A 12,135-nucleotide genomic window follows, 5' to 3' on the forward strand; every position below is an offset into this window, starting at 1 on the left:
CATTTTTCGGATCTGGTTCCTTTCACTGGTCTCGTTCCTTTCACTAGCCTCGTTCCATTATTCCAATTTTTTTCATTCGTTCTCCTTCATTTTTCAGATTCTGTCGTTTGGGAAAATTTTTCATTTTTCCTCATTTTTTTTACTTTTTTTCATCCATTAACGACTCGGAACTATGTGAACCAACTCGGAACTATGTGAGCGAAAAACAAAAAGAGCGATGAAAGAGAGAGATTCAAATGAACTATCTAGGAGTCGGAACTATATGGAGCAAAAAAAATATTTTAAGAAACTAGTTAATTTTTTCAAAAATGAACTATTTCCGATCGTTCCGTTCCGTGAACTAGACTGCCCAACTGTAATGTATTATCTCTAGAATTAACACAGATATTCAAATAACTGTAAATCAAAATCAAAGGTACGATTAAGCAAATTGAAGACATAGGCTTCAACCATTCCAATGTATGTCCATGTAAGCTGTGGAGTTGCCATATTGATTACCCAATTAACTGTTAACGATCTAAGGAAACCTAACTGAGAAATGAGGGGAATAAAGGAAACAATATATGTATATATGTGTGCGCTTAAGTTATATACTTCATTTTTATTATTTTTTTTTTAATTTTTCCATTCTTTATTAATTAATTAATTTTTTACATTACATTACGAGTTTTTCCTTGAGGAAAGTGAGAGGGTGTAGGTTGTTTGTTTTGTATTTGTATTAACTAAGTCTATGATTTTTTTGTTTTTTTTTATAGAAATATATGCAACTAAAAAATACACTAAACTAAAACTTATTTTTTACTTTGTATATTTTTTCGTTTTTTTTCTTATTTTCTTTTCTTTTTTTATTATTTAAATGATGTCTCTTTTACAGGAAATGTTTGTGTGTGTATGTGTGTTTGTATGTCTGTGAGAGTGTTTTATACTTCATTTTTTCTTGATTTTTTGTAAATTATACATACATAAACGAACAACAGCTCGTTAAAGGAACATAATGGAGATTGAAAACAAAATTCAAATTCTGATTCAAATTTAAATTCACATCGTCCTCATCATCGTCATCATCAAATATGGACTATACTAAACACAAAAAAACAAAATTGTCTTTATGTATATTTAATAATACTAAAGTTATATTATATATAGAGAATAGGAGATTCTTTTGGGGGGAGAATGGGAGTAGGGTCATAATGTCCCTAATGCTTGGGGACAAACGAAGGAAAAAAAAAACTTAAGCATAAATTTACATAAATATACAACATATGCTGGAGGAGGATTACATTGCTTGAGGGGTGTGGTGAGAGAGGGCTTCATTTTTTTTGGATGCTAGTAAGCCCTAGTTACATTTACATACATATACATATTATATAATAGTATAATCATACAAAAGAAAATACAAAAAAAATAATAATCGAGCAGTTAGCAAAGAAGAAAGTGGTAGTAAAAATAGTCGTTAAAGTAGACGTTACAAGTAAGATACGTTCTTTGGTTTGAATTAATTGAAAACAAAAAAAAATATTTAAAATAATAGGGTCTGACAGTCAGAACTTTAAAGGTTAAAGTAAAAAAATTGGGGGAAATTGGTTTTAAACGCAACAGCTTCAGCTTCAAGTTACCTCTTGTTATGGTGGTCAAAAATATCACCATTTCCCCCTGGTTGTTTGTTGTGGGTCTGGTCAATGACGATTTAAGTGATGCTGGTGCTGCTGCGGCTGATGGTTGTTGTTCGTCGTGGTGGTGGTGTTATCGATTCCATTGATCTGACGCCAGGCATTTATTACGGGCTGCAATTGCAACGAATAGCTAACTTGTCACACATCATCCAGATCTATGACCGAAGAGCGATCGTTGTCGTCCCGGTCATACAATTGTCACTGATCCCCACCGTGCAGCCCCGGCGATTTACGGTGCAAATCATCCATCGACCCACTGGTACTGCAGGCACTGCCATTGTGCTGCACCTCCAGCCCGTTGACCATATTTTCAATCGATTTGAGCTCTGACGGTGAGTTGGTACGTTTCATAAGGGAGGGCGGCGTGGTGGGTGACATGGATATTGGCCGCGTCGGAGGCGAATGTGAGGAGGCACGTGGTCTTGGACTAGAGCTGAGACTGCGAGGCCCATTATCAACACTGCCAGTGCCACTGCTGCCCATGCCCGGGCATTCGGAACCTGAGCGATTGGCATTCGAACCGGGCGTTACGGCATCAAAGGCCGAACCCAGGCTACCGGGCAGGGTGTAGGGCGAGAAACGATGTCCCTTGAGACCATGCAGTGGGGAGGCTGGTGTGTGTCCTGAGTAGTGTCCAAATAAGGCGGGATGCTGAGCGGCTAAAGCAAGTTGAGCATTGAACAGGAGGCCAGGATTGAGACCCGCCGCTGCAGCGGGATTATGCAGCAAACCCAAATGATGTGGCGGGTACAGACCGTGTGGATAGAGGTAAGGCAACAGGTGTGGTGATGGATGAATGGGTGGGCCAACGGATATATTGGGTGAGGGATAGGAGCCGGCGGCACCTAGGCCTCCGGCACCCTCCTTAGGGCTACCCGAAGAGGTGGGCCGGAAAGCGCCACCCGTACTGCCACCCACCGATTCTGAGCAACTCGAATCACTGCCATCACGTTCCACCTCGTCCGATTGTAGGCGTCTTCGTAGGGCATCATCACCGCCATGATCGCTGGCGCCGGCCAAATGGTTGAACCAAGCTGCAAGGGCTTTTAATAGATTAGAAAATTTCGTTAGTCAATTGAAAAAATGTGAGGTAATTTTGGGAATACAATTTAGAAATGTGACAAAAATTAGGAGAGGAGTTTTAGGTCGAGAAACGAATACAACTTTTGGAAACGTTCGGACGTGAATGTAGAGGGTTATAGGAGGTTTTTCTATATTTTCGTATTCCGCAGATTTATAAGTTCCCAAATAGCTTTGGAAAATAAAATAGCTGTGTAGAGAATATCGTTAATACGCTGTACATGTAGAGAAAATTTTTCTAAATTCCATGTAGAGAAGACCTTTAGTTTTAGGTCGAGAAACTAATACAACTTTTAGAAATATTCGGAAGTGAATATAGATGTCTATTGGTGGTTTTTCTATATCTTCGAATCTGCCGTATTTTTATAAGCTTTTCATAATAATAAGTCTTTAAACAGCTTTGGAAAGTAAAAAAAGCTTTAGGTAGAGGGTAGGCAGAATATCGTCAATAGGGTTACCCTGTGGAGAAAACCTTCTACATTCCATGCCTTCTCTTATTCCATAGTCCCTATGGAATAAGAGAAGACTTTCTAAAGTCTTCTCAACACAGAAGAGCTTCTGAATTGCTACAGAGCTTTAAAATGTTAGAAAAAGCTTTGGGTAGAGGGTATATGGTACCTGTGGATGATGAGAAGACTTTATACAGTCTTCTCAACACCAAAGAATTTTAATAATTCTTCTTATAACCGATTCCGATTCGTTCTTCTCCAAATGATTTCAAAACCTATTCACATTATTTCAAATCTCCTCTTCTTAATTTTTCTAGTTATGTTCGAAAAGCTGAAATAAAAAAAATTCTTTTACACTTACCCGAATGTTGATGGGCATGCATTTGTTGCAGCGAATGACTTAAAGGCAGTAGCGGGCTCTGTGGCGGACCCACAACATCCAACAGCTTATCCTCATCGTCCTGTTGATTGTCATGCATGGAGGGATGTGAATGTAAATGATGTGGCGGCCGACCGGTATGACCCAAATGCAATGGGGCTCGTGAACTGCTGACATGTGTTGGATTCAGTTTATCCGAATCGGACCCGCGATTCGAGAGTAACGCTTGCCTGTAACAACAGTTGGTAGATACGAAAGGCTGATTAGAACATCCAAGGTTCAGTGGAATAGAATGCATTGGGGATTTTTTATGAGGTGTACATTTTGGGATTTTTTCAGAAAGGTGTGTATATAAAAAAATATCCTTAAGGGCCTGAGGAGGATTTTTCTTAAGAAAAAATTCCTCAGCCCCTCAGGAAGAATTTTTTTATATAGAAGAGGAATATTCTCAAAATTTGTATTAAAATGATTGTTTTTAAAGACCCCCACACAACAAATTTCACTTATTTGAGGTTATGTAGAATAAATTGAGGTTAGTTACAATAAGTTTGAGGTTAGAATTGATTTCTTTACTTCCTAATTAAGTTTTGTTGCTAATTTGTTAATGATTTTTGTGGTTGAGTGTTTGGAAAACTTTATTTATTATTTATTGCCTCCCCCACCCCATTCTCCTCCTCTCCTCATGAGTGGCCAGCATTAATTCCTTTGCTCATTAGCCTTAAAGCGGCTTAAACCAGAAACAATTTTCCGCTTTTGTTTTTCTTGTTGTCATGGAACGTTCTGCAGGAAAATTTGACTAGGCTTTTGTCAAGAGCGAGAACAAATAATGAAAATAATTTGGTGATGTTATTTTTTTGGGATGAAAGTTGACAAAAGTTCCTGGCTGGAATATTAAGTCCTTGTAACCCCCTTCGAAACATGTTGTTTGCATTGTCTGTTTGTTTGAGTTTGATTGCAACGATTTAACCCCTTCATTCAAATCATATTGTTTTTAATCTCTCCAACCCTCCATCGGCCTTGGGTGTTGATTTCCAGAGAACATTAAAAAAGAATAGAAGTGTTTTTTGGGAAAGGGGGAAGGCAAGGAAGGGATTGTTGGTGACAATCAATGAGTAAATGTTTAAACGTTGTCTTAGTATCAATGTGACCCCTCTCCATATCTTTCTACCTCCCCACTTTCAAGTGTGTGTTAACAAATTCCTTACTAATTCATTATTAGTCAAGGAGGATAGGTTGTGGGTCTGGGTTGGGGCTCTTTAGTTACAATTAGCTCGAAGAAATGTGCGTGTAAAGCGTATTAACAAACAACCCTTCTATTCTAAGCAAATGTCCAGAGTCATTTGTCGCGGGGCGAATAAAAAAGAACCTGGTTATAATAACACCACCATGGCTATTAATAATTTTGTGGCTTTGCACCCTTTCTTCACCACAGGATTTGTTTAATTGTTCTTAAGTGAGTCCCAATGTTAGAAAAAAGATAGGGGAGAACGAGGAAAAAATGCGTGTGCGTAGCCATGTAAGTAAGCGAGCGTGTGTGTGTGTGTTGGGAATTTAAATCGGTCTTAGGTATTCCTCATTATCGCCACATGAAACAAAAAACCTAAACGTTTAAGGATTAGATGTAAAATAATTTTCTAAAAAAGGCTTAGGGAGTCATTATCAAAACATACGCTAATTGATGTTTTTGGGATGTAGTTTTATTGGATTCTTGCTCTGCAGGATAGATTCCTAGTACAAAAAACATATTCCAAAAATTATTAACAGGCAAAACAATAGCCACAAGAAACCGCTCTACAACCACAATACAATATTCATGATACGTCGACAGGAAGTTAGATGATATCCTTTGGCGTTTTTTGAAACCCACAAGGCAGTGCAGGATAGATTCCTAGTACAAAAAACATATTCCAAAAATTATTAACAGGCAAAACAATAGCCACAACCGCTCTACAACCACAATAACCGCTCTACAACCACAATACAATATTCATGATACGTCGACAGGAAGTTCGATGATTTCCTTTGTTGTTTTTTTTTTAACCCACAAAGGAAACCCCAAGGCATTGCAAAAAATCCAAAAGGTCCCACAATTGTTGGGTCAAAAAAAGATAGATCACCACATCACCTTCTAGTAGTGTAGCACCTCATATCACCCCCCGCTCCCCCCACCAGGAAACCCATAATTGCAATAACACATCGTTGCAGAAATTGCTGGCAAATTAAAAAAAAGAAAATTACAGGGCAAACAAAATACCTTTTAATCTATCCATACATATTGGCAGTTTTATTTTCCCAAAACCCCCTGCTACCTTCCTTCAATTTTCACACTAATATATGTGCATTTATTTCCTTGTTGTGTGTGTGGGTTTTTTATGGGATTAAAACGTCTTAGACCGCCCTTTTGACGCTCCCACACATCCGTCTTCTAGCTTATAAATGCTAGACAACATTCTAAATTGATTTACTATTAAATTACTGGCAATCTAAGAGCAACAGCAACAACACCATTACACAGGGCCATGGTAGTTAAGCCGACGGCAACAATATGTCTGGTGGTGTTCATTCTCGGGCTTTTGTTTTTTTCATTTCTGTGTTTTTTTTTTTTGTTTGCGAAAATTGCCCAATTTGGCGAAAGTAGCAAAAATTTGTAACGCTTTGATGTGTGAACATAGCCAAAGAAGGTTGGCTGTTGTTGTTGTTTTTGCTGTTTTTTATTTAATTCACTCGCCTGTATGCCTGCCTGCTCACCCGCCAATCAGCCAGCCATCCATCCAGCCTTGTGTTAAACAAAATTGCGCTAACGTGTTTTGAATTAATTTTTTATACAATTTATTTTTTTTTCTCTCCTTACTCTTTTTTCAATTAAAGGCAATAATGATGATGGACGAACTGACTGACGACGTGGGACAGGCATTTTGCCCACACATACACTCATACATATGGAAAAAAGGTAAAGTTTCTGGGGCCACCAAAATAAAGATATCAGCCGTGTAACATAAAATTGTTGAAATAGCCTAAAAGCAGGCAACACTAAATGCATTTTACCAGAAGGCCTAAAGGAAGAAGACGTGAAATAAAGGAAATAATAAAAAATGAAGTTTTATTTAATCTCTAATTTAAATCCTATAAAAATATGCAAGAATTAAAAAAAAAATCTAAATTTTCTAGATCAGATATTTGAATAGCCTAAAAGCAGGCAACACCAAATTTACTTTCTGCAGAAAAATCAGGTCTAGAAAAGACCATATTTCAGTACGCTACACGATATTTCTCCGGACTTCACTAAAAATTGTTCAGGCCGAAGGAGTTAACTTTTTCTGCATAAAAATATGACCTAAGAAGAAAATCTCTCAGATCCTATAAAAAACTATTATCAGACTCTGAGGGGATCTTTTTGTGTGGAAACCCAAATTTTTCAAGTCTCGAGGAGATCTTTTTTTGCAGAAAAAATATCAAGTCTTCTTCGGTGCTCATTACTCTCTTCACGATATTTCTCCGGACTTGGCCAGTATTTTTCACATAAAAATTGTTCAGACCCGAAGGAGTAGAGAAGTACCATTTCCTCTGAAAGAAAATACCTCTGATTTAAGAAAAAAATATTATCAGGCACTGAGGGGATCCTTTCTTTCCTTTTTCTTCCAAAATTTCTTCCAGTTCTGAGGAGACACTTCTTGTATTTTTCCATTCTAGCTCATTCTATAAAAAAACACATCTGATCCAGAGAATGTGAAATTCTTCCGGTTGTAAGGTCCACAGAAAAATATTCCATAAATTAAAAATGATCAGGTCCTGAGGAGATAATTCTGCAGAAAAATGTCCTTATTTTATCTCGGGATCTCAGTACTCTTTCTATAGAAACTATTTCTTCGCACCTGACACGTATTTTTTCACATATAATTTTTCCAAGTAGATCAATTTTTCTGTAGAAAAAATCGGATATTATGAAGTACTTTTATCAGGCTCAAAGGGGATCATTTTTTGTAGAAACCCAAATTTTTGAAGTCATGAGGAGCCACTTCTTATATTTTACCATTCTAACTCATTCTATAAAAAACCCCATCAGCTCCCGAAGAAATTTTTAAGATTGAGAGGTCCACAGAAAAATATTGCTGAAATATAAAAATTTTCAGGTTTCTAGGACCCGAATTTTTGCAGAAAAAAATTATTAAGTCTTCAGAAGACTTTTAATCTATCCCCTATTCTACCAATTCTATAAAAATATCAGATCTCGAGGATAGTATTGTCTTTTCTATAGAAAAATTTCCCTCAGGTCCTGAAGAATACTTTCTTTTGGAGAAAAATGCTTTGGAGTAAATTTTTCTGTAGAAAGAAATCATCAGGAAATAAGGAATGGGATTTTGGCCCTGAGGAGAAGATCAGACTATATGGAGATTGAGTTGTATTAAAAAACAAATTCTCAGGTCCGAGAATCGTTAGGAAATAATCCTCAGGTTTAAAGGAAAACTTTCTTCTATGGATAAAGTTCATAAGTTCCCCAAAGGATGTTTTAGCGAAGAAGATTGAAGAAATCTTTATACTCGATACTTGAAGATATAAATGTTACATCTTTAGAATATAATTTTTCTTTTAACAATTTCACAAATCAAAAACCACCACAAAGTTTCATGAATCACTTTTTAATTATCCATCAAGTGGTATTTTTTTATTAAAATTGAATGAACTTCCCGAAGTTTCCAACTTCCTTTTCCAAATCGTCACAATTAAATGCCTCATCAGGTCAAACAAATGTCTTAGGACTAATCCACAAATTTAATGTCTAGGATTCACTCTCTCCCTCCCTTCCTGCAATCAAGTGTGTTAAAACTGTTTGGTTATCAGAAAATCCGCAAATGCAAATTTAGCCCAACGAAAACCCAAAGAGAGAGAGAGAGAGTGGGTGACACACAAATGACCCAATACCCTCATCATTATCTCGGATGGCAAATATACACAATAATTTGTTGTCGTCGTTGTGTTGCTCTACGAAAATCTGCAAAGAATACAATTGATTGATTGATTTTAATTTCCGTTTCTAATAGAATTGATTTCCTCTTGTTTTTTTGCAAACGTGTGTGCGGTGTGCGGGGTTACCAGGAATTGAAGAGTAAAACCATCAACACCACCACTAACATCATCATCAACATCGTCATCATCATGTATGTATGGAAGGATGAATGGCTGGATGGATTACAAACAGGACATAGATCAAGAGACTCAATAAAGTCAGGGGATGAAATGAAAAGGAGAAGGAAAACAGATTGCCATACAAACGCTTTAACGGAAATCCGATACGTTTGCAAATCTCTAAAGCATACGCTATCGGTCATTTAACAACAAAAAGCGTTTCATTTACTTTGCCGGCAAAAAAGCTTTACGGATTGGGGGTGGTTGGGTTGTTGGTAACAAATCAAATTTAGTCTAACGAAACTGAAACAAACATCACAGTAAATTGCGGACATATGCCTGTCAGCCAAGTCTATCGTAGCTGATGACAAATAAATTTTCTTCAATGTCATTGTTGTGATTTTGGAAACCAAAATTCCTTTTTTTTTGTATGTGGAGATTTTGAAGGATGATGAATTGCATTTTTTCGGAATACTAGTTGTTGTTCTGAATGAAGTTTTCTATGACAATGTCTCCAGCAAAGTTTAGTATATGTTGATTTTTTTTTTTAATTTTTTGTTGATTCCTGATTTTTGTTGTCCCTGACACCCACAGTCCACAACAATTGTGAAAATGCCGACATACAGGGTGTTGGACGTCAACTGTCAACTAACATGAATTTGACAAACAGAAAATGTGTTACCCGATTTTTTTGCCACTAATGTTAATTTTCACTTTGTGGGCGAGTCCTGTTAAGGATGATTCTCTTTGTGTGCTGCCGGAAAGCTAGAACAGAGACACACGCAAAGGCAGTACCAACATAAACACCATGACTTGACTTTCACATGACTGACAGAAAGGCAGGCAGGCTGTCCCTGACACTGGAGAGTGTGGTTGGCATCTTGATTTTTCCCTACGCCATGATGAGGACGATTATGATTATTTTCAGTCAGGGTAACGCTAAGACATGATAACGTACAATTTTGGGGATATCGTTTTTTGACTAACTTATTTTGTGACTACTGTGTGACATCTCATGTCACAATCAGTTGTTGTTTGCCATGGTAGAAGTTAGCCGTTTCCCACGACATAGGCCCTTTTTATGGTGGCAGGCTAAAACTTCATTGAAATAAAGGGAAAGGAAAAACAAACCAGTCCCGCTCCCTCTCTTTGTTTCTCATGAAATTTTAATAAAAAATAAAGGAAATTAATTCCATCCTTTTATCAATATTTTTATTAATTATCCTGTGAAGTATTGTTTCCGGACCTGAAGATTTTTTCTCCATTTTTCTGCGAAAAAAATAGGTCTAGAAGAGACCATATTTCATCTATAAACGCTATTCCTCCGGGCCAGAGTAGTATTTTTTCGTCCTACAAAATGTCTTCAGGTCTGAATGAGTCGAATATTTCTGCAGAAAAAAATCGGATATTGAGAAGTACCATTTTCCCTAGCAGAAAATCTCTCAGATCTATAAATTAAAAATTATCAGGTCCTAAGGAGATCCTTTTTTCAGAAAAAGTGCCCTTATTCTAACTATGGATCTTAGAACTCTTTTTATAGATACTATTTCTCCGGACCTGACCTGATTTTTCGACAGGAAAAATCGGATATTGGGGAGTACCCTTTTCTCTAGAAGATAATCACTCAGATCCTAGAGAAACTATCAGAGTCTGAGGAGATCGTTTTTCTTGTAGAAACCCAACTTTTTTATGTCCTGAGGAGACACTTCTTGTATTTTTACATTCTACCTCATTCTATAAAAAAACATCAGACCCCGAGTATATGAAATTCTTCTGGTTGTAAGGTTATCAGGTCCTGAAGAGATCATTTTTTGCAGAAAAAATCTATATCGGGATCTCAGGACTCTTTTTATAGACGCTATTTCTCCGGAGAAACCTGCGCAAAAGACCGACGCGCGTGGAAATCTTTTTTAAGCTCGGCTTATGGAACGAAAGTTCTGTCACAAGCCAGCTAAGTAAGTAATTCTCCGGACATAAATTTTTTTCAGGCCCGAAGGAGGTCAATTTTTCTGCAAACAAAAAAATTTAATATTGAAATGTACCCTTTTCTGTAGAAGAAAATCGCTCCTAGAAAAAAACTTTTATCAGGCTCTGAGAAGATTTTTTGTAGAAAACTAAATTTTTCAAATCCTGAGGAGGTTATGAAGATTTGCTGGTCAAAAGCAGAACCTGTTCTATAAAAAAATATTCCTCCGGCCCTGAAGAACAGAGTTTTTTTCTATTGGAAAATAAGGAGAATCTTTTTATAAAAAATCCTCAGGTCTTTGGTTAATTTTTACAAAAATCTAGTGTCTTGATGATCAAATCCTCAGGTAATCCTGAAACAATTTTTATGATCTTGAGATCTTGATATGTTATTTTTTATTCTAAATATTTTTTTATGATCCTAAGATCTTGATATGTTATTTTTTATTCTCAATATTTTTTTAAAATCATTAATATTTTTCTTTCAGTGTAAATCCCAAAAAAATGTTCTCATATAAAAAAAAAATCATCGTTGAAATTAAACTCTAGTGATACTCACTTCTTTTCCCGCTTTCCGGCGCCAGTATCGCGGAAACCTTTGGCAAAAGGATTGTTGTCGATTTTCAATTGGGTTATCTGCATTTGCAATGTGTTCGCGAAGTTCACATAGGTGGTGGTAGGTGGCAGCAAGCAAAAAAATTGAAAAAAAAAAGAAATTACAAAAATAACGTTAGTTTGTCATATGCAATACAAAGAGAGGTGTCCTCATATATAATCCTTGTTGTTGTTATCCAATATTGTTGTTGTTTTTCTTTTCTTTTTTTTTTGGTGTGCAACATACAGGACGTGTAGAGAATCATACATTGATTTGTTTGTTCTAGGTTAGGGGGGAGCCAACCAACATACCTTTTCATTTTGATATGCAGTCACAGCTATGAATTCCGTCTCCTTGAAAACGTACGTCCTGAACGTGGAGTATGGTAGTTTGATAATGTCGTTGGCTCGCACCAAATGAAACCGGGGTTGATATTTGTGCATGGAATTGAGTATCGTCTGTAAATGATGGGTAGATGGAAAAAAAAAATAGAAAAAGAATAAGAATGAGAGATTTTTTGTTGTTTTTCGTTTTTTTAGTTTAACATTCAAGGCAATAAGCTTTTGTGTCATCATCATCCTCATCAAAAACAAGGCAACAACAACCATGGAGGGATGTATCTCTCCAGTGTGTATCCAACATGCCAGGCATACAATTGATTGGTTGAATGATTTTGATTTGGTTGCTGAGTTCAGTTGAGTTCTTGTGGACTCTGATCAAACTATGAGAATACAAAATACGACAAAGAAATAGAATCAAATCGAAAACTCCTAGTCACTCACAATGGCTTAAATCTGACGAAGATGTAATAAAACCGGGATAGGGATTAATAAAATATGTAAAACTGGTATGGGCTAGCCAGCCATAGGC

The 12,135-nt window shown here is 36.6% G+C and overlaps 1 protein-coding gene across 1 annotated transcript in view; it reads right to left on the reverse strand.

Moving 5' to 3' along the window:
* Positions 1-1,724: 1,724 nt before the first annotated feature.
* LOC133338887 (optomotor-blind protein) overlaps positions 1,725-12,135 on the reverse strand; it is a 103,868-nt gene continuing 93,457 nt past the window's right edge. Inside the window, exons 4-7 of the mRNA XM_061547013.1 lie at positions 11,577-11,723; positions 11,230-11,306; positions 3,564-3,811; positions 1,725-2,716 (exon numbers count right to left, since the gene is read on the reverse strand). Of these exons, the coding sequence (XP_061402997.1) occupies positions 1,872-2,716; positions 3,564-3,811; positions 11,230-11,306; positions 11,577-11,723 (1,317 nt within the window). The 3' untranslated portion in view covers positions 1,725-1,871. The remainder of the gene's footprint in view (positions 2,717-3,563; positions 3,812-11,229; positions 11,307-11,576; positions 11,724-12,135) is intronic.

The sequence above is a fragment of the Musca vetustissima genome, unplaced genomic scaffold (assembly GCF_032173495.1).
Source record: "Musca vetustissima isolate MV318-11 ecotype Yass unplaced genomic scaffold, APGP_CSIRO_Mvet_v1 utg704, whole genome shotgun sequence".
NCBI lineage: Eukaryota > Metazoa > Arthropoda > Insecta > Diptera > Muscidae > Musca > Musca vetustissima.